The sequence below is a fragment of the Adiantum capillus-veneris genome, chromosome 5 (genome assembly GCF_014529385.1).
Source record: "Adiantum capillus-veneris isolate H3 chromosome 5, ASM1452938v2, whole genome shotgun sequence".
Lineage (NCBI taxonomy): Eukaryota > Viridiplantae > Streptophyta > Polypodiopsida > Polypodiales > Pteridaceae > Adiantum > Adiantum capillus-veneris.
This window is the reverse complement of record NC_140935.1, coordinates 76,011,681-76,034,500: the sequence shown is the minus strand read 5'-3', so window position 1 is coordinate 76,034,500 and position 22,820 is coordinate 76,011,681. Positions and strand designations below refer to the sequence as shown.

The 22,820-nt window shown below is 45.0% G+C and overlaps 1 protein-coding gene across 1 annotated transcript in view; it reads right to left on the bottom strand.

Annotated features, from left to right (window-relative positions):
• LOC147457550 (metal transporter Nramp1-like) overlaps positions 1 to 15,724 on the bottom strand; it is a 106,748-nt gene extending 91,024 nt beyond the window's left edge. The window contains exon 1 of the mRNA XM_086512419.1: positions 15,534 to 15,724. Coding sequence (XP_086368545.1) covers positions 15,534 to 15,572 — 39 coding nt within the window. The 5' untranslated portion in view covers positions 15,573 to 15,724. The remainder of the gene's footprint in view (positions 1 to 15,533) is intronic.
• Between the last annotated feature and the right edge of the window lie 7,096 nt (positions 15,725 to 22,820).

The window sequence follows — 22,820 nt, the reverse complement described above, 5'->3', positions numbered from 1 at the left end:
TTAGTGAACAGCTTCCTAGCCCCCTCTATCCGCGTAGCAGCTGCGATGAACTCCTCCAAAGTAGCGTCACGTCGGAGACTCTCTCGTAATTTTTGCTGAGAACTTTTGGGAAGCGCCTTCTCTACCCACTTCTTAACCATAAATTCACCTGGTTGCTGGGGAAGCTTGGCAAACAGTGACTTGGTTTTGGTCATAAGTTCTGCAAAGGTCTCCTCTGGCTGGAGCACCATGTTGGCCAACTCATCCAACACCTTCTCCTGGTAGTCTCCTGGCCTAAAAGCTACACAAAACTGTTGTCTTAAGGTTGCCCAAGTTGCAAAATGGTTCTCTGCAAACTTGCTGTACCATTTGTCTGCTAAGCCATCCAAGGTGGATGGAAAGAGTACCAAATAAGCATCGTCCCTGTTAAGACCACGACCCCTACAGAGAGATACAAACCTCCTTGCATGGTCGTCAACATCTTCTGAAGAGAGACCTTTGAATGTAGGGAACTTGATGTTTACCTTAGCCAAAACGCTAGCCAATGGCTCCATGGCCCCTTGCTGAGCCTGTTGCTCAGTAGCCTGCTGTAGCAGAGTAGGTGAGAGCTTCACTGGAGATGGTGATCTGGAAGATGTGGAACCGGAGGGAGGAATGGATGATGCCGTATGTGGAGGTATGGGTGATGAGGTTGATGGACTTCTAACAGGTTCCAATGGTCGTCTTCTGTTGTAGTACTTCAAAGGGCTCAGGAGGGCGCTTTGACGCTCGACTGACCTCCTTGTATGGGTCATGCAGCAACCACCAAACCAACCAAGCTTTGGGCAAGAAAACCTTGAACTAGCTGAAGACTTGTCTAGACTCTACTAGACCCGGCGAGTGACTAGACCGGCTAGACCAGGGATGAGGAGGACTAGACCAGGGTCTAGACCAGGCAAGTGACTAGACCAGCTGGACCAGGGACGAGGAGGACTAGACCAGGGTCGAGGGGGTATAGACCAGAGACGAGGGCAGGTTGGACCAGGGCGAGAGAGGACCAAACCAGCAAGGCGAGAGACTAGACCAGCTAGATTAAGCTATCAAGGGTGAAACTGGACCAGACCAACAGGCTGCACAGGCGAAGCGAAGAAACCAGCTACTCAACAAAGTGAGACTTCAGTTGAGGTCCCACCGTGATCGCCAAAATGAGAGCACCTGTAGCGCAGATAATGTGTCGTGCTCCCTACAATGTGGGTGCCCTCAGTGAAATGTGCGTGACAATCTCACTCAACAAATGGAAACTCTCTCAAACAGAATGAAACACAGAAACAATGGATAACAACAGAGACACACAGCAGTGGACCAGAACATATGGACTCGACTAGCTCAAAGAACCATGTACAGACTATGGCATGGCAGCACACTCAGCTCCAGCCCAGGACTCACAGGTACAAATGGGGTGTCGAGGCTCAGATGTGCATGGATGGTGAAGCAGTGCTCTGTGTAAGACTCCCTGCTCTCGAGAACGATGTTGGACCAAAGGTGAAGAGGATGATCACATCACCAACCGCTACTACTCATATGTACCACCATAAAGAGACACCAACGGCTCATAATGTCAGCCATGTGGTGACCTGGCCACGAGGTCCACTAGACCACCGTCGGTAGGTACCCTGCCACATGTCACTCCCTAGACCAGAGGTCCGTCCAAAGGGTCCGTCCAGTGTGAACCAGACCCAGTGTAGCCAACTGTCAAACTGTTTGCGCTGTGAAGTGACACTGTAGTCCTGCTACAACAGCAGACAGTGGACCAGTCGAAGAAGTAAGTGTGTCAGCACCCAATTCTCATGCTTCAAATGACCTGCCGATGGAAGCCCTCGGCCTCGGGGAACCTATAACACATCACCAAAGGGGGAAGAAATCTCCTCTGCATGAACTCGCCAAAGATCTCCCCCTTCCTCTAACATCTCCCAAGTTGGACGCCCTGCCCCTTCAAAAGCACTCTGTTATATATGGGTCTGAAGATTTACCCTTCGAGGAGCTTCCACCAGGATGGTTACAAGAAGAGTATGCGGAGTTTCCAATCGATCCAACACCAGCACATGATGTCTCGAAGCTCCAAGAGGCAGCTCACTTCTCATCTTCGGAAGCACCCTCTCCAGCTACACCTCCTGACCCGATCAAAGAAGTCAACCTGGGAGATCCTGACAACCCTCAGCACGTACTCTTAGCAGCTTGGTTATGGAGCATCCCGTGTTACTCAATCAGGTAGTCTCTTTTATACACTCTTTTAAAGATGTTTTTGTCTGGTCCTACAAGGATTTGGAGGGGATCCCACCAGAATTGGGTGTCCACACTATACCTCTGGCTGAAGGGGCTAAGCCTGTAAGAGGCCGAGCTTACAAGCTCAACCCGAAGTATGCTGAGGCGGTCAAGTCAGAGTTAGAAAAAATGCAAGAGGCAGGGATCATTGTACCTGTGGAGCACTCTGAGTGGTTATCACCCATGGTGATAGCTCCTAAGAAGCAGTCCAGTAAAATCCGTGTGTTCGTAGATTACCGCGCACTGAATAAGGTAACTATCCTAGATGGTTTCCCCACACCTTTCACTGAGCATGTGCTTGAAGATGTAGCAGGGCATGTATTGTACAGTTGGATATCCATCCAGGGGATCAGCTGAAAACGGCTTTTGTGACTCCCTGGGGTATTTTTATTTACACTAGAATGTCTTTTGAGTTGAAAAACGCTTCACCTTCTTTCAATTGGGCGGTATATTTCATCTTTTGTCCTCTGCTTACGGATCATCTTCGCATCTTCATGGACGATTTTTCGACCTTCTCAGGTGCTCAATGTTCAACCCCAGTGGAAAATATAGAGGAACACCTCGCTCAGCTCTCTGCTGTCTTCCTCAAATGCAGAGAGGCACGCCTAAAGCTAAATCCTAACAAATGCCATTTTTTGGTCACCGAGGGCATACTTCTAGGCCATGTGGTGTCTGCTAAAGGTTTAGCGCCTGACCAAGAGAAAATCGTGGCGATCTTAAAGTTACCACCTTCCATCAGCCCAAAAGGGGTGCAGAGCTTTGTAGGCCATACAGGCTATCATTGCCGTTTTATATGCATGTATGCACAAGTGGCTCAACCCCTAACCCGCCTAACCAGTGCTACTGTTCCCTTTCAATCGTCGAATGCAGAGGCTGAAGCTTTTGCATACCTCAAAAAACGCCTCATTGAAGCGCCTATCCTAGTGGCTCCAAATTGGTCTCTCCCTTTTAATGTGCATACTGATGCCAGTCAACTGGCTGTGGGAGCTGTGCTGACTCAGCCTAGTAAGGAGTACAACCTGGATCGCCCTGTTCACTAGTGGCTCCAAATTGGTCTCTCCCTTTTAATGTGCATACTGATGCCAGTCAACTGGCTGTGGGGGCTGTGCTGACTCAGCCTAGTAAGGAGTACAACCTGGATCGCCCTGTTCACTATGCAAGTCGTCTACTCACCAAGGCAGAGCGCAACTATAGCACCACAGAAAGGGAAGGTTTGGCTATTGTATATGCTCTGCAAAAATTTCGGCATTATTTATTAGGGGTCCACTTCACAGTTATTACTGATCACCATGCCTTGCGCTATCTGCTCAACAAGCCGCAAGTTGCATGTCGAGGGCGATGGCTACTCTTATTTTAAGAATTTGATTTCGAAGTGGTACTCAAGCCCGGCAAACATCATGTCCTTGCCGACCACCTCTCTCGCATTCACACGGGTGAAGAAGCAACGGGAGTTACTGACGACTTCCCAGATAGCAGTCTCTTTAAGGTGGATACCACTCCGGAATGGTACGGCGATGTATTGCATTTGATTTCTACTGGCGTGTACCCAGAGAACGCTTCTCCACTACAGAAGAGACGACTGTTGTTGAAGTCTAGGCCATTCACTCTGATTGGGGGCCAGCTATACAAGTCAGGACAGGATGGTGTTCTGAGGTGGTGTGTCTCCCCTCATGAAGTCGAGTATATTTTGGAGGATGCCCACAGTGGTCCCATTGGTGGCCATTACCCTGGTCATATTACTGCCCAGAAGATTCTCCAGTGTGGCTTATGGTGGCCCTATATTTTTCAGGATGCAATTGCCTATGTAAAAGTATGTGATGTATGCCAGCGTTGAGGCCCTAAACCAAGCAAGCAGTCAAACCGTCCTCTGCAGGTCTCTATGGCATGGCAGCCCTTTGAGAGATGGGGCATTGATTTTGTAGGTCCAATTACTCCCTCCGCCCAATCCGGCAATCGGAAGTATCTCTTGGTGGCTACAGATTATGCAACAAAGTGGGCAGAGGTACTGGCGACAACGGACTGCACTCGCACTACGGTAGCCAAGTTTCTCTACGAAAATATTTTGTGCAGGTTTGGATGTCCCTTGGAAATCACCAGTGATAGGGGTAGTCACTTTGTGAATGAAACAATTTCAACCTTGCTTGCCAACTACAAGATTTTTCACCAAAAATCTTGTTCCTATTACCCTAGAGCAAATGGGCAGGCAGAGAGCACTAATAAGGTTCTGATAGCACTCCTGCGGAAAGCATGTCATCTTCATCCTTCGACTTGGGCTCAAGCTATACACGGCACCCTTTGGACATATCGAACTTCTTTCAAAGCCACAACCAATCACACCCCATTTCAATTAGCTTTCGGTTTGGAAGCGATAGCACCCTTCGAATTCAACTCAGGATCTCCGCGAGTCGGCAGTCTGCATGCCAATGGAGATTTGGGGTCGGCATCTGTCTCTCGTCTTTTCCTTCTGGATGAAAGCCGAAGTTTGGCTTCTCTGGCTCTGAAAGCAGAGCAGCTTTGTCGCAAAGCCTGGCATGATCGCCATCTTAGAAAGCCGCAAATAACGCAAGGAGCACTGGTGCTACCTCATCAAGCTAAGTATCTGAAAAAAGCAAAGAAGTTGGTCCCAACATGGCAAGGACCATATAAGGTGATGGAGATTCTACCCCACGGAGCTGTACAATTAGCCACCCTCGAAGGAGTTCCGCTGCCTTTAGTCAATGGATTTAGGATCAAATGCTATCATGCTTAAGCTGACGATGAATGGTCTAAAATCAAGTGTTGATCTTCGCCGACTCCTGAACCCTTAAATAACTTCAGGATCACTATCTTCGACATCCCTGTTGTTCTTTTTCATCCTATCTCATACACCCTCTCCTTATACAGCTCTCCTTCTGCTGACTCTGTTGCGTTCAATGGGCTTGATTCTAGAATTGGATAAACCCTCCCCTTCACTCTCTGTCTTCAATCTCTGTCTGTATCCTCTGTAACCCCTCTTCTGTGTTGTGTGTAGGAATGATTCTAGTCTTGGGCATAACCTACCCTCCTCAACCCCGACTCATGCCCTTTTTCAAAGCACAAAATTCTGTTGATCTATAACATCTCAAGTGAAACTAAGTTCTTTTGCTATGCATAAATGCCTTAGTATTCTTGAGTGGGGTATTTATGAAGGTACCATGTTCACTAGCAATTTTATTTCGTGTTTTATCTGCCACGGATTCTTTCAGAGGGGTTAGATGATCTCCGATTCCGGGAATCTTTCCTGCTCGTGCTTTGCTAGTCTCTTTGCCTGTTTGGTGCTTCTGATGTCCTCTCACTCATTCTCTTTGCTTCTGAGTGCCTCGAAAATATCAATATCACCTCACCCTGCAGCCTTGTTGCCCTGACTCTCCCCTCACCCCTCCCTTGCCCTTTCTATCACCCAAGTGTGCCAGATTAGCAGGTCTTGAGTTCAACTCCTCGGTGGCTAGATCTTTTAGGTCTCTTGGGATAGTTTCCTACACGTTAAAACTCTCTTCTTCTTCTTCTTCAACCCTCTGCCCTCACCCCTTGCCCTTGCCTCTTCTCTCAACCCCCTCTCCTCGCCCTCGTCTCTAGCCCTCCCCCTATCTCCTAGCCTCTCGCCCTCCCCTATCTCCTCGCCCTCGCCCTCCCCTATCTCCTGCCCTCTCCCTAGCCCTTACCCTCTCCCCTCGCCTCTCGCCTCTCCCCCTCCCCCTCGCCATCAGCCCTCGCCCCCTCCCTATCTCCTCACCCCTCGCCCCCTCCCCCTCGCCATCAGCCCTCGCCCTCGCCCCTCGCCATACCCTCGCCCTCGCCCCCCGTCCGCTCGCCCTCGCCCCCGCCCCTGCCCCCGCCCTCGCCATCCCCTTCCTCTCGCCCTCACCAAGCTGATACGCCCTCGTCCTCGCCCACGGCCTGTGCAAAAAAAAAAAAACAAAAAAGCACATTAAAATAAATTGACACCTATACTTACCTGGCTTTAAATTAAAGCTCAGCGGAAAAGCAGCCTCACTTTCATAAAATTCATCAGCGAGTTCTCTCTGCATGTTTTTAGGCGGCGTTCCTCTAGGCGTTCGATCTCCAGGCCTCTCTCCATCGCCAGGTGTGCCTCCAGGAGTTCTCTCGCCGTGCTTCGTGCAGTCAGGACTTAAGAATACAGGTTTTTTTAGATTCATCAGTCGAAGATTCTCGGGCACAGTTTATCAAGATGGTTCGTACTGGGCATAGAGAGCAGCACCTCCAGTCGGAGGAAGAGTCCTCTGCCTCTGGGGATAGCTCTGACAATAAATCAGACTATACTCCCAGTTCAGAGCAGCTTTCAAAAGAATCTTCAGAGGAAGATTCACCCCAATCAGTCATCATTGCTGGCAAGGTCACCACTCTCCAGGTGCCTCGCCCTTCTGGTGCCATCTCGAAGGTACCTTTATTAATGATCTATCATTTACAGGCACTGAACCCGGCACTCAAAGATGTGTTTCTCAGCAGCAAATGATACACTTGGGTCTCCAAGATTTGGCTCAGGCCGATTTGTCCTGCACAATCTCTAGCGCCAAGCTAAGTTCCCTCTTGCTTACTTTTCCAAAGCTAAATGGAACTACACTTACAGTGGAGGATATCGGACAGGCTATGGGAATATTGATTGTGCTGGCACCTTTGCCCGCCACCAAAACCTTCTCGAATCTCTCCCTTGAAGACACTGCAAATGCATGCCAGAAACTGTTGCTACACTCACATGCAGACTATAACAGGAGTCAGCAGCTGTATTCAATTTTACAGTATTATTTTTTACTGTGCGCACCAGAAAGAGCAGTATTTCCATCTTCTCCAGGTTCTCTAGGAATATGCGATGCTTTTTTGTCTCTACCACTGCCACGTATCCATTTCACCATCTGCTGTTTAAAGCGTTACAAGACAGGGCAAAGCGTTTTCGAACTCAGCGTAAAGGAAAAGCGGAAAGGTTCAATTGCTATGCATCCCCTATTATGTATTGGGTAGTGCAAATTATGCAGCAAAAGGCAGATGCAACAGCTGTTCTCCCCTTGCAAGATGAAGCCAAAGAACAAAAACAAGGCCGTTCCAAAATGGCCAAAGGGAAAGGCACCTCGCGCAAGAGGGCAAAAGTACAAAAAGATTCGACTGAGCAGCTAGCAACACTACCCTTCTCCGAATCACAGGTCAAAATCTCTGACGTCAATACTGCAACACCAAGAGTGCGCATGACTACTTTTGTGGCCACCTCTACTTTCACACTACCTCTTGTGAGTAGTGTTGCAGGCACCAAAACACAACCTCCAGTTGTGTCGGCCGCACCACGTACTACTCTTAGTGCAGGGGCACCTAGAGATACTGCAGGGACATCCAGCTCTGGGACACCTACATCTGAACAGCATGACATATATGCTAATTTTGCGCCTCAAGCCAATAGACTTTTAGATGCGGACAGAAGAGCCATTTCGACGATTATGGATGCAGCCCTCTCATTGCAAGGTACCAACAGTCTGCATCGCGCTGTCTATGACAGTATGCAAAGGGAAGTGCGTAGCCATCTTCAACGAGCGATGGATAGGGACATGTTAATTGGTACGGCTCAAGATCGCATAAAGGTCCTCACTCAACAGGTAGTGGACCTCAAACATATTGTCCACTCAACAAATACAGTTAAAAGAGGCAAATGATATGGCCGCAGCAGTTCAGAACCTCTCCTATGGTACATACAGTGTGTCCCTCATGTGCCAAATACCAAGCTGTAGCCATTTCACAGACAGCTGCAGCTACAGCTACAGCCCCGGTTTCTACGCAAGTTCCTGCTATGGCAACACAGATACAGACGGATGTTTCCAAAGCCCATTCAAGGGATTCTCAAACAGCAGAGAGACCAATATGGAGTCTAAGCCAGCAGGATCGGCTTCATCACAATTTCATGGACCCTCTATGGCCTCTCCCTCCTAGTCCACCTCTTTCCCTCAGCACTTCTACAGCTTCCCTGGATTCCAACCACTTGTTCCACCATCTCAACCTACTCAGTCTTTTCCGGGGTTTCCACCTGTCCCACCTTCTCAGCCTACCCAGTCTTTTCCTGGGTTTCCACCCGCTCCACCTACTTACCCTACTCAGTCTGCTGCTGCTCATGGGGTGGCTACTCCATATCCGATGTACCCTCCTCATGGCCACTACCCCTCACCATACACATGGCCTCCATCTCCTTACCCACCTTTCTATCAGCCTCCTCCTCCTCCTCCATCATCCGACCACCAACAGTAGATTGCCGATCTTTCAGTTCTTAAGTTCTGCTCTCCGAGACGGGCAACGGTCTTGTGGTGGGCAACCTGTAGCAAGCTACAGTGTCACTTTCACAGGACAGTTAGTTTACAGTTGGTCTTTGGTCTGGTCGGTTCACACTAGACGGACTCGCTGGGCAGCGACACGTGGCAGGGATACGATGGTTTAATGGACATCGTGGCCAGGTCACCACCGCCACCCAATGGGGATAGACTTAGGTGATGTCATTTATGAGCCGTTGGTGGCTCTTTATGATTGTATATATGAGTAGTAGCATTTTGGTCAGGGGATCTTGCACGTAGTCGTCTAGAGTGAGTCTATACACAGAGCACGTCTTCACCATCCTAGCACATCTGAGCCTCATTGTACCTATGAGTCCTGGGTTGGAGCTGAGTGTGCTACCACGCCAGAGTCTGTATCAATTCTTTGAGATAGTCGAGTCATATGTTCTGGTCTGCTGTTGTGCCTTTGTGAGCTCTGTTGATGTCTATTGTTTCCTTTCTTTTCAGTCTGTTTAGTGAGATTGTCACGCACATTGCACTGAGGACCACCCACTGTAGAGAGCACGACACATTATCCGCGCTACAGGAAGTCGAGCCACCACATTATCTAGCTCAAAGGTGAAATCTTGCAAAGGAACCTTTTCTACTATTCCGAATGGCACCACCGTTGGCTTATGTGACTCAGAAAGGTGCCTTGTGAATTGGGTGCAGGACAAGGACCATCATAGTAAACCTAGGCAACATATTGATCTTGGAACCACCATCCACAATGGCACCACCAACATTTGTTGGCTATCAGCGCTAAGATGTCACTCTGAAAGGTAAGGTCAAGATGTAGAAGCTCGCAGTTCGACATTTGCTTGTAGGTATTCTTGAGAATCTTCCTAGGTCGTCAAAGTGCCCAAGGGAGGACCCATCTGTAGTAGTCGTAGTGGACATCTGCTCCATGTCATGAAGGGTGCTCACAAAATCTTCATCAACGTCTTCCACTAGAGAGGGGGCACTAACTTTTCCTTGACAAGAGCCTCTATGTTGAGGTGTAGATGAGGGTACCTTGGGTCAGTAGCCGGGTTCGAGAGGCTAAGGCCAAGAGCAGCCCATTGAAGTCTGCTCAGAACACTGTAAGCGTCTAATAGGGCCAACTACTCCTTGGGTGACAGACACTACATGAGCAAAGAGCAAGGGTTGAGGTGGAGCCAGTGTAACTGAAATCATTTAATGGGAAAAGTGAAATTTTTGCTATTGGTAGGACTTTAAAATGTATAATCTCTCATGTTAGGGCAATGTAGCAGGGCTACAATGTCACTTGTGCTGGGGACAGGCAGTTACAGTTGGTCTTGGGTTCACATTGGGTGGACTCTCACCTAGGCAGTGACACATGGCACACACAGAGTGGTGGTCTAGAAGACGTCGTGGCCAGTTCACCGCCACCACAGTTCAGAGATAGGTGTGGTTGGAATGTCAGAGATATCTGTGTTAGCAGTTAGCTTCTCTTTATGGTTGTATATATGCTCAATTGTTCTTATGCATCAAGAACATCTTACGAGTCATTTAGTCTAGAGTCTTGAGTTCAATCCAGCACTTGCACACTTGCACTCTCCCTACATCAGACCAAAAATAGTAGTATCTCTCACAACCTGTGACCACAATAAGCATACATACACCCAATTCAACACTTCATACTACTATATAATAGCTGCTACACCAAAATGGGAGATTTGACAAACCCAAACCTTTGTGTTCTTGCACGCAAACATACTCAAACTCTAGAACGGAGGCCGAAATGCGCATGGAACTGAAATCTGACTACAAAAATTCAGTTCAAAGGACTAAACCAAATCCCCAGCCGCACAATCGCCGCAATCGGAGATCGTTACCAATTCCTACCGAGAATCCTAGGGGTGAGCTTAGTACCAACATACGAGGGAGGAGAATGCAAAATCCTTATCCTCAACTGTTTTTTCCCCTACTCTCGCTTCCCACTCATAGCTCCTTAGCCACAACCAAGCTCTGATACCATGTGGAAAGTTAGAGAAGGAAAGAGCTTGAGCTCTTGCATCATGCATACTCCCTCATGCTGGGCTTTTTTCATACATAGACTTCATTGAAAGTTTTGATACAGAAAATCAATTAGTAGGCATTGATCTGCTCTATTTTTGTTTTCTTGTTTTTTTTTTTTTTTGGGGGGGGGGGGGGGGGGGGGGGGGGGGGGGGGGTTTAATTAGGCTATGTCAATATTTGGAATTTACAAGAAGCTAGGGGTGCCACTGGATGAGCAGAGGCAGCAGCAAATGAGCTCTGGCACATATGGAGAATGAGGGCATAATGTGATTCTACAGAGCGGATGCAGCAGCACATGAGGGCTAGCAGATATGGAGAATGAGGGCGGAATGTGATCCTAGATAATAAAACTTCATTTCTCTCTAGAGCCTCAAGCCCAAGTATAAAGATACATGATTTATCATACACAGAAGATTAATGGATTGCATAGTGGATAACTATCGTAACATGGTTGGATCCTCCGCATGGGACTTTGAAGTTGAGAGTTTCACACCGGGATGTGTCACCTAGACTCTAGTACAGGACAATGCAACATGACCACCAATTTTCAGCACGATATGAAAACACGTAGTCGAGACAAGAGTTGAGTGGCGAGCCCACCCGTGAATCCTAGGCTTGAAGCTGAGTGTGCTACCAGCCAGTGTCTGGATTGGTCTATGAGTATAGTCAAGCTTCCATTGGCTTTGGAGTCTACTATTGTTTCATTTGAGCACACTTCTGCTTTGTTCCATTGCTCTATAGTGTTGTTTTATTTTGGAGTGAGATTTCTTGCATATTGCACTGAGGAACACCCACAGTAGAGGGCACGACATAGATTTCCTACTATAGGTGCTCTCATTTTTGGCACTCCCAGTGGGACCTCAAGTAAGTCTTACTATGTTGAGCATACATGGACGAGGAGCTCGCTGCTTTTGTCTCTCACCTCGTCTAGACTGGTCTGGTATAGCCTGGCCTAGTTCACCTTCGCCTTCGTCCAGCTTGGTCTAGCTAGTCTTCACCTTCGTTCAGCTTGGTCTAGTTGGTCTAGTCTCTTGCCCTAATCTAGTCTGTCCGTCTAGACTGGTTTGGTCTAGCCTGATTGAGCACACTTTGGCCTTCGCCCAACTTGGTCTAGCCTGGTTTAGTCCACTCTCGCCCTCGTCCAGCTGGCATGGTTCCAGTCAAGTCAAGTCTAGCCTGGTCTATTCGAGTCTAGTCAAGTGGGTCTAGACTATCCAACAAGTTTAAGGGTCTTCTTACCCAGATCTTGGGTGGGTCTATTGCTACTGCATGACACATACAAGGCGGGATACAAGGCAGTCAAAAGATCGTACGGAATCCTTCACAGAAACTGTCAAGCCTTTCTTACCAAGTAGAAGTGCTACCAAAAGCTAAGGGTAAGCTTAGGTGCTAGCACACACTACTAGCCCACCGGCCCACCGGTCCGGGTGCACCCTTGGTCATCCACTCATATACTGTTCCACACAGCTACACTTGGTCCTCAGTCCACACGGCTACCCTGGTATACTGGTCCAATTGGTCACACATTGGTATCTCGGCCCATTGGTCCACACGGCGTCATAGCACTAGCTGCACTTGGTACACATAGGTCCTCCGATTACTTAGGTACACTAGGGGCACCTTGGTCCATTTGGTACCTTCACTCCTAGGTTGTTGACTGGAGCACTTGTATCTACCTTCTAGTGCAAGATGACTGTAGCTGGCTACACTAAACAAAGCTTATTTCATCCAAAGATTCTTACATGATTGTTTGAGAACTAAGCAAATCTTATTTCGCTCAAAAATTCTACAATACTATTGCACATAGCTTATTCATGAAGACCACAAGGTGCCAAAGAGCCGTCAACAATCCGCCTTTTCGTTTGGGTTTGAGGTGGTAATTACCATTTGAGACCTTTGAGGATGGATCTCGCCACCTAAGGATATGGCAAATCACTCGGACCATGCCATCCTCTGGTAGCATCCCCTAGTTGGGGCAAGCGTTAGGGGACGTAGGCGGAGCATCGGTAAGACTTTGCATCTCATGCCACCTTGTCTCACGCCCTGCCTCGGGACTATTTGACACCCCCCTTGTCAGGTGGGTTTAACGGTCCACGATCTTGGGAAGATGTGGGCTGTCAGTTTATTCTCAAAAATGAAAAGATTCAAGCCGGGCTCGCGACTTGAACCCATCACCTACCACACCGGAGGCTATGACTCTCCCATTAAGCAATCACGCGTCACTTGAAATGGAGGTGAGAACGAATCACTAACACTCTTTTGTCTAGAGCGATTGAACTATTCCAAACACTCCCCAGAAAATGACGGAGTGGGGATCACATGGCGTCCACTTGTTGGAGATCGCTTTGGGATGGTTGGGGTCACACAATGATCACTTTGGAATAGGTGGGTTCACAAGGTGATCACATCTCAATTTGGAGTCACACGGGGAACACTTGGCAGTCACTTGATGTTCACATCGAGTTTACTTGGGGTTCATTTTAACTGTGATCACATGGTGATCACTTGGGGATTATTCCGCCATCGGACGCCGCAAAACCAATCCCCCCGCCCCCAATTAATAGGGACCATTGATCCCACCTAACTGAGGGGGTGTCAAATAATCACGAGGCATGCCATGGGTCCGCTACGTTGTCATAAATAGTGCCTTCACCTCCTTATATAGGTGACTGGCCATGCTAGTTGTGTTCACGCTAACATTCGCCCAATGTCTGTGTGTGTTCATACTACCATTCACCCATTCATTGGACAAGGTCTCCTTTGCACATGACACACTTTCTCCCCTTTTAACTATTACGAAGTGAGGAAACAGAAATTTTAAAGCTCTCAGAATCTCCCACGTAACAAACCTTTTAGGTGACCCCTCCCCTAGTCAAGCATTCGTCATAGGCACCATGCCAAGTATGATGAGTGTATTGATTCAAAGCCGCTTAAAGCTCACGAGGAACATATTCATTTTGGAATGGTTCCAAATATTCTCCTTGACACGCACAATAGTATCATATTCGTCTAGCTTCTCTTTAAGCTAACGGACATAAACAATGGATGCGCATGAACATCCAAGGAAGAGCTAACGTTTAGGCAACAGTCCATATCTTTCTTGTGATCAAGAAATGACCATAAGTCTTGCTAAAAATCTTATAATCCTTTCTTGAACGCATTGTCTTGGACTTCAAGTAAACCCATTTTCCAACATCAAGAGTCTAGAGAGAGGCCTTTTTAAATTACTGTTAGTGAAACTTAGTTACAAGCTATCCTTGCACAATTCTAGTATTTCTTTCATGTCAAACAAGAAATTGCAAGCTTGGTGATCTTTGAATATTTTTTTCTGCTAATAGCAATTGAGAACTTATGCTTAAGTCCATACATCAGCATGAATGGGCTAAATCTACCAGCAAAATGCTTGATATTATTATAGCCAAACTCAAACAATCCTTCCCAATCATATTGTCAATGGAAGATATGCTTTTAGTGAATCCTCTAGTGTATAATTCATCCTCTCCACTTGTTTATTGGCCTCGGTGATTAGATGATGACTTACTAACCTCATTTGAAGATGAGCAGATGTATCTCGCTAAAATTGTCTAATGAACTTAGTGTCTTGATCAAGCGCAATAGCTTCTAACAAGCCATACAGCTTATTAAAGTTGATCAACAAAAGACAACCACCACTGAACGCATAGAAATTGACTGGAGAATTCGGTGGTATAAACTTTGCTATTCCGCCATAAACCAATGGCATCATTGCATGACTAATACTTGCCAGACCAAATATGCAATCTATAGAAATGTTATGTCTCTCTGCATTAAGGATTTACAATGGATATAGCACATACTAGTGTATTTTTTGCTATAAGAAATTCTTTTTAAGTTATGCTGGAGTTCTTTGGATGTGTGGGTACCCAGTGCAAGGAACAAGTTGGCATTCTAACAAGTCCTATGTTTAGCTGCATCAATTTCTGGCATAGAGACTATTCCATTTCTAAACAAGAATCCACCTTTAATTTGTACCTGGCGACTCGCTTGGGTCGTGTCCCATTTCAACCTTGTTCCTAATTATGCCAAAATGACAATCGAAATGACATAGCCCTCACAAAAGAAGAGAGAAATCAGTCAGATGTCAATCATCGATAAGGTATTAACCTCAAGAATCTGGCAAAGCACATCAAGAACTCAATCTATCTATATCGGATCTCAAAGTCAAACTCTTGCAAAAGTTGAATCCATCTAGCCTTTCATACTCTGAGATCGTGGTCGCATATGAAACCTTTACCTCCTTTGCACACTGGTCATGCTCACATCGACTTTCAGCAATCGAACATCGACTTTCAGCAATCGATACCCATTGGGCCGGTGTTCTCAACTGAATTCCCCGTCTTATGACGTAGACTTGATAGTATACTTCAAAGCTAGAGCTTACGTTGAAGTATCGTGCAAAGATGGATTTTTCCCAAGAACTTCCCAAGGCTCAATGGATTACTTCAAAGTCAATTATGCCTACAATATGGCCAAACGCTTGTGTCATACCAACCGTGCAATTTACAAGCACATGCTGAACCAGGGCATTGTTTGCAAATGGGATGTCTATGAAGAGAAAGGAGTCAACACAACTTGAACTTGCGTACAAAGAAAGCTATGAATGAGAGAACTTGGCAACGCTCTTGTGCACCTAGCCGGTAACCCCTTGCACCGCTAGGACTGTCCGCTATTTAACAAGACACTTCAATGGGCTGGTGGGTACTATTTTGTGCCTAGCAACAGAGCAAGCACCATTAATGGTCTGCACATACATACGAAAAGCTAAAAGGCTCGTGTCTCTCTCTCTCTCTCTCTCTCTCTCTCTCTCTCTCTCTCTCTCTCTCTCTCTCTCTCTCTCTGTGTGTGTGTGTGTGTGTGTGTGTGGCAGCATACCTCAGGTACTGAGACTTGATACATTGAAGTAGAGTCCATAATCAGCTGTGTTCAGGTCCAACGTTAGAAACATGCAGAGTGTTCCAACTGATAGTTGATGGTGTGAGCGTGTGTGTGTGTGTGAGAGTGAGAAAGAGAGAGAGAGCGAGCGAGCCAGCTTTCTACAAAGGCGGGGTGGCCTGAGGACCTGACTGTTGCCGGCGATTTATACATGTCTAAATAGGTTGGCAGCTCAAAATATTTTGTGTGGGCCCCGCTGCCGGCAATCTTTTTGCCCATCCAGATTCCAAACGATTGCCAAATTTGTTGATTGATTCTGTTGTACTTTACTCTCTAGGCTTTACTTTCCAATTGTCACGCTCCCTCACAACGTCGGCAATTGCCAATCCTTCTAGGTAATGAATTCTTAGGTATTATGCCGTGCGGTGGGCCTACTACCCAAGGCATGAATGAAGGCCACTTTTGCTAAGGACCCCTTCACTAGGGAAGGGGCCGGGGCTGTCATTCTCTAAGTGCCCTCCAGGCTCCCAAGGTTAAATCAAAGAGAGTGGACAGTGGGACTCGAGATTTGATCTTCAGCCCAAGCCTCAAGGTCCAATTCCCAAAGCGGCTTCAAAAAATTTGTGGAGATCGAGACTCGAGTTTTGAATGCCACATGCAGCATACTCACTGCTCGATTTGATTTTGCAATCACAAGGGGGAAATTGGGATTTGGGAATCCGTATAGGAGCGCACTTCAGACTCCAGAGCAATCGAGAGATTGCATGCGAGTCGCGTGAGAGGCAGGCCGCGACACTGTGCAGCAAACGGCCTCTTTTGGTTTTGCCTACAGACACGTCGTCTCTTTATTGGCTCGAGTCAGGACTCAAGAAGTGCAAACGATAAACCATTGGGCACAATTGGGCGTCAGGTTTGCCAGGAAGTTACATTGGTGGGGGTTGAACGGACCGGACGAGAGAGAGAGAGAGAGAGAGAGAGAGAGAGAGAGAAAGAGATCTAGATCTAGAGAGATTGCTTGCAAGGACGACATTGGGTGAAGGCTTCTTTTATGAAGCCTCTTGATCGTAGCAAAATAATATGTTAGCAAAGGTAATCTCATGCTTTTTCCCATCGAATCGCCAAGCCACTTCTTGTGTGTGTGCGCATGCATGGGCACTTTGACCGAAAGAAAATGAAACATGGAGCCAAAGTAAGAAGGTTGCCATTGTATGCATCTCTAATTAAATGGTCTATTGCATAAGAGCTTTTTTTGGAGAGAGAGAGAGAGAGAGAGGGAGGTTAAGTTTTCCCAACAAAATTATTGATGTACCAATTTTTAACCTTGGAGTTTTTATACAAAGAAGTGTTATCAATCATGTTCTGTCTAAGACCTGAATCCAACTTTATGTCTACTTAAAAGACCACAATGCTTATTCCTTGCTTGGACCTTGGTATGTAAACTTACTTTTGAAGTGTATTGTGTGCATGCTATTTGTGCTCTTTTCTTATGTTGAATATTATGGAAAAAAAAATCTTAAACTTTGGATAGCTTGCATCTTGAATGACTAGCAATAACATATATCCATTCTTAGTGTAGATTCAGATGCATATAGATAGCCATAAGAAGAAGAAGCAGGTAGATCTTTCAAGCTTTTATCAAGTTGTGGAAGGCAAAAGTAAGAGAAAAGAGAAGATGTTTCAAAAGATAAACGCTCCAATCATAGAAGAGCTTTTTGGAGAAGGCCCGGGAATAGGACAAGATGACGATGAAGAAAGCCAAGAAATGCAAGATACGACCAGCTCCGAGTAATCAAGGATGTGCTTTGGAATGCTTTATGTGGAGAAATTCAAGCAAGTCCTTGGTACTCATTCCTGGTAGAGGATAGCACAGATAGGGGGAAAGAGGGTCATCTCATTGTCTATGTCAATTATTTGAAAAATGGAGGTAAGGGTGAAATACATGTTACATTTGTCAAGCTTATAAAACTGATGATGGTGGAGCAGAAGCTAAATATGATGCTCTCATAAACTTGCTAAAGGAGATGGGATTATCTCTCAAAAACATGGACTCGTTGCTAAAATGAGAGCAGATGTATCCCATCTTCTTCTTGTGCATTGTCTCACCCATCATGAGAATCTCGTGGCCAATCATGTTGTTGACTCTTTTCTAAAACTTTTGCATTTTGATAAGCTTTTTAGAAGAATTGGCTTAATGCATTAGGAAAGAGGATGGATGATTTCAAGCTTATCGAGGAAGCATAATTTTTTTGAAGTTAGCCATGTTGCATATCCACTCTGAGGTGACTTTCATTGGACAGATCATGGAACGCATGGTAAAAGTTATGTCGACTTTGCTTTTGGAGTTTGGAAAAGAGAACCCAAGCATCTAGGATGAGCTTGTCCTCTATGCAAACCAGTTTTACATGCACTTATTAGTAGACACATGTTTAGAATTGAATCTTTTAAGTTGTCAATTTCAATCAAATCTCGCGGATTTGGCCAACATATCAGGGTTTGTTAATGCAGCATTATGAAACTTGAAGAAGAAACTCTTGAGAGACACAGTTGACTGTGGAACAAAGTATTTGAAGTAGTTTGTCCAACAAACAAAAGGTGGGTCGGATCACTTTTTCTTATGCAAGTGGAGACATGCATGTTCACATGTTAAGGTTTGACAAAATTGAGGGAAGCAACAGAGGTGGATCTTTTGAGGACTACATGCATCTAGGGAAAGAATTAGTCATAAAAGTCTAGGATTTGACTACGAGGATGCAAGAAGGCATGCCAATCTTTGAGGCTTGCAAGCTTTTAAGCCAAAGCATTACCCAAGTGTAAAGTTGTGTGAAGCTTGTAGCAAACACTGATTGTTGCAAGTCCACCAATATGGAAGCTTGGTAGGAATGTAGAGAAGTTTATGGGAGAACTGGACTCATTTACCAATGTTTTGTCGCGCAACTTTAAAAAGCTTCCGCAATGCATGGGAAGTACGTAGAGATGAAATTACTATGTGTGACTTATTCCCAAACTTAATGAGGCTTTGAGCGATTGTGTCAGTGGTTCTTGTGAGTACAACTATTGCAAAACAAGGGTTATCTTGTCAAAACAACATCAAATCAACCCATAGAACAAGCATGAATGCAACAACAGTGGAAAATTATATTTTTATAGGCTTCAATGGCCCCGAAACCACCTTAAATGAACCTTGGGATGATGTGTTCTCCTTATGGAGCAAGAAGAAAAGAAGATTCATAAATGTTGCAGCATAGAGGATTGCCATATAGCATTTTGAGTTCTCTACTATTTCATGGACTTATAGATAACATGGAAGCTGTGTAGCCTCTCATAGAGCTTTTAGATTTTCTGGACACTGATTACCTTGAATGAAAAGCTTTTGTAATTGTGCAACTTTGTTTGTGAAATAGTAACAAAATCGATTGTATGACTCCTCATTAAATTGTGAGTACATGCAGGGATGGAAATTGGAACATGTGTTTGTTGTTAACTATGGTTAAACAAACATGACTTTGTCTTGCTGATCGTAAAATTTTGTGCCAAATCATGTAGCATTAGGATAGACTCAATCCGTGTAAATGCAAAGATGTAATCTCGGCTTTGTTGAGTTTTACTTGATGCCAAGGTAAACTTTTCCTCGCTTGTAGGAGGCTCTTGAGTGTGCCATGGCAAACAAGGATAGACACGCTTTGGCACAAGTTGAATCCAAAAATTTAATAGGCAACTTTGACAGGTATGAAGATAGAGTATTTTCATGCTTGGAAATAAAATCACCATGAATGAAACATTAAAGAAAAAGAAATCAATGTTTTTTTGTGTGAATATATCGCCTGCTGTCAGTGCAAAGAGTGTGGTGCTTTTCATATTGAAACATGTGAAATTTGAATTACTTTGTTGGTTCTTGATGTAAACAAGGTGGTGCTTCTCCATGATGAAAATACAGGCATGCTTTGTGAGGATGAGGCCATATTGGTGCTTTCATATAAGATGTTATAGATGAATGCAAGAAGGTTATGTTGATAAATATTATGCTATTGCCCAACCTAATGATATTGTATAATGCTTGGTCTTCTTGAGCATTGCTAGAGATTGCATGTAGTTTGTTATGATACATTGTGTGCTATTGGCTTAAATGATATTGTACAATGTCTGATCTTGATGAGAGTTGTTGGTGATAATGTGATAGACAACAACTATCAAGCATTCATATTTCGGGCCATTGACATTAGAGCAAGCAGAGTTTCACAAGCATTAGTGATATGTTTTGTTCTTGTCTGATGTGTGTTTAGCTACATGATTGTTGTATGGGCTAGAGATTATGTATGCATAAGATTGTCTTGCAAGCTTTTTTCAACATACGTTCTAAATTTGGAGTCCGAACTTGTGTTCTCAATTGGTATTTGAAACTAGAAGTGCAAGTAATTTTCGAGTTTGGCAAGTTGAATATTTAGCTTTTGGGTTTCTCTTTGCAAAATAGTACCAATAACTAGTTAATATAGCTGAAATGTATGGATTTTTTTATAGGTGGAAAGTAGAGGAAAGAATTATGCGAAAAAAGAGTCTCAAGTTTCAAATTTCTTGGATAAGGCATCCAAGTTACAGAGTACGTGGAATTTTGCCTGGTACACAATTCATTCCAAATTGAAATTTGTTCAACCTTGGTAAATGCCAGCTTACACAAAAGGACACGTTTTCTATTTTGACGTCGTTGTACCCCACCCCGTTGACATCAACAAAACGCTGCCACCATTTCTCAACTCTACCAATTTCGGCAAAGGTGGAAATCCCATCTTCTACCCTCGCCTTTTGAAATGCAGTTGGGTTCATGCACATGTAGGTTGCCTGCAATTAATTAAATCCAACCAACATTGCTGACATGAGACGAAGGTCCTACCCCCTCTCGTGTGAAATTGCTGTAAAATGATACCCTTTGCTAAATGCCTTGCCCCGAAATTAGTGCAAGCTCCTCCTCTTTATAATAACATACCTTTTTTTTTAAAGAAAACCTAAAAATATGTTGAAGAAAAAGTGGAAATACACTCAAAGTTTTTTGACTTTCTACCTTGGTGAGGGATTTCATTTTTAAGACTCACCCTTCACTTATACATTTCAAAAGTTTTGAAAGGATTTTTTTTTCCCAAAAGAACCCATTAATTTCTTAGAGTCGATCCCCACACAAATCTTTGAAATGGAAGGAAAAAGAGCTCCAAGCTCTTCTCCAACCCCCCTCCCCCCCCATTGTTAACAAGCTGCAACTGCGAGTGGAAAAGGTCTTTACAATGGTCATTGCATCCTACTACCCACCCTCGAGTGTACACACAGCCGATGGGATGCACCCATGCCCCCCATGCATAGTAGGTGTATGCTTGGATGCCCCTATAGAGAAATGAGAGGGAGAAAGAGAGAGCGGCTATTCTCCACTCTTGTTGGCTCGTCCTACAAAGGAAACAACGAGAGAGAGAGAGAGAGAGAGAGAGAGAGAGAGAGAGAGAGAGAGAGAGAGAGAGAGAGAGAGAGGCGATGTCGTTGCACCCTAAACTGCCCTTGGATAGTAATGCGAAGAAGCAAGAGAGCATGTGTGCACATCCTAGCTCTGACATCTCTCCTCCACGTGCCTTTTCCCTTTTTTTTTGCCTCAAAGGGTCGGCATCTCTCCCCTCCCACCGTGGGTTTTGAATAGTGTCCCTCCCGATGTGGTTATGTTCAAGAGAAGTTGTTGTTTGTACGAAGATTTGTGAACAATTATTAGGCCTATTATCGCCTACTTGCTAGCTATGTGTGAGCATCATCTTGTAGTCTAAGAACAGTAACTCTAGGAATTTCTAGTACTTTTTCATGATAGTTTCCATTCCATGATGCAAGTAAGGTTCAACTCTTTTTCTTTAAATGGATATACCTCGGACCACTACAAGAAGAGTAACCCTAGCAATTCCTAGTACTTTTTCACGATAGCTTCCATTAATGCAAGTAAGGTTAACCTCTTTTTCTTGGAATGGATATACCTTGTTGGCTATTCACCTCTCAATTATTTTAAGTTGGTTTCACTGGGTTATATTGGCAACGTACTTTTGGGTCTAAAAAACCAAATCGACAAATAAGTAGCCTCGTCACAACGGTAGCCTTAGCCGGGCTAGAAAAATACATTTTTCCTGACGATCAAAATAAGGGGAAACTTGAAATTCTCCTGGTTTTTAGGTCAAAATTTGAAGCTTTTGCCAGTAATTACACTAAAACTTGTGTAAATTTGATGGTTTTCTTAAAGGCAAGCTCAAAATCTAATCGGGATTTTATAATTTCAGTCGGTTAAAATACACTAGACCCCAGTTTGTTTCTAACATTGAGCCTTAGATTTGAGATTTTCACGATCTTGTGAATATTGCCATAGATAATGTTGAGCTAGCAGGTGTCTACGATTTTAGCTAGTAGGTACCCCAATTCATTTTGATTGGGGGAAAATCCACTTAAATTTCTTGAAGAGTTGAAGAGTTGCTCATGGAAATTTATAAACCAAGAAGACATCTAGGGAGATGAAAGGTATGTGAAGATATGGAAGCCAATGCAAAGGGTGGCATAGGGTGGAGGTGACAAGCTTGGTGGGGGGGGTTAGGTAGTGGCGAATGTTCTCTCTCTCTCTCTCTCTCTCTCTCTCTCTCTCTCTCTCTCTCTCTCTCTCTCTCTCTCGCTCGGGAGACAACTCTATTGTTGCTTTGTGGATTTTCGCAAAGCTTTCGATACAGTGCGTAGAGCTAGATTGATGCGCAAACTACAGGAGATGGGGGTACCCAAAGAGTTGATTTGGGGGATCACGGCTCTATACAAGTCAGTAGTGGGGCTTGTACGCACTCCAGAGGGGATTTTTGATTTGGTTCACTCCACTATTGGGGTGAAACAGGGCTGCCTAATATCTCCTACACTATTTGGCATGTATGTGGATGAGGTTGCTAACTACATTGAGAGGGATGGTGATAGAGGAGCACAATTGGCAGGACATGGATCCCACTATTGTTATATGATGATGATATTGTGTTGATTTTCGACTCACTGGAGGGGATGCAATGTCATTTAGATGCTTTGCACACATTTGCCCGCGATAGTGGACTGTTTGTTAACCTCGAGAAAACCAAGGTTATGGTGTAATACACCACACCATAGTGGGTCAGGAGGTCAACACCCACTTTTACATATGGGTAGGAGACGGTATAGTATACAGATGCATACACCTATCTTGGGGTAGTCTTCAGTGGACCAGTGTTTTCATTGAAGAGAGCTATAGAAGCTAGATTGACTAGAGCTTAT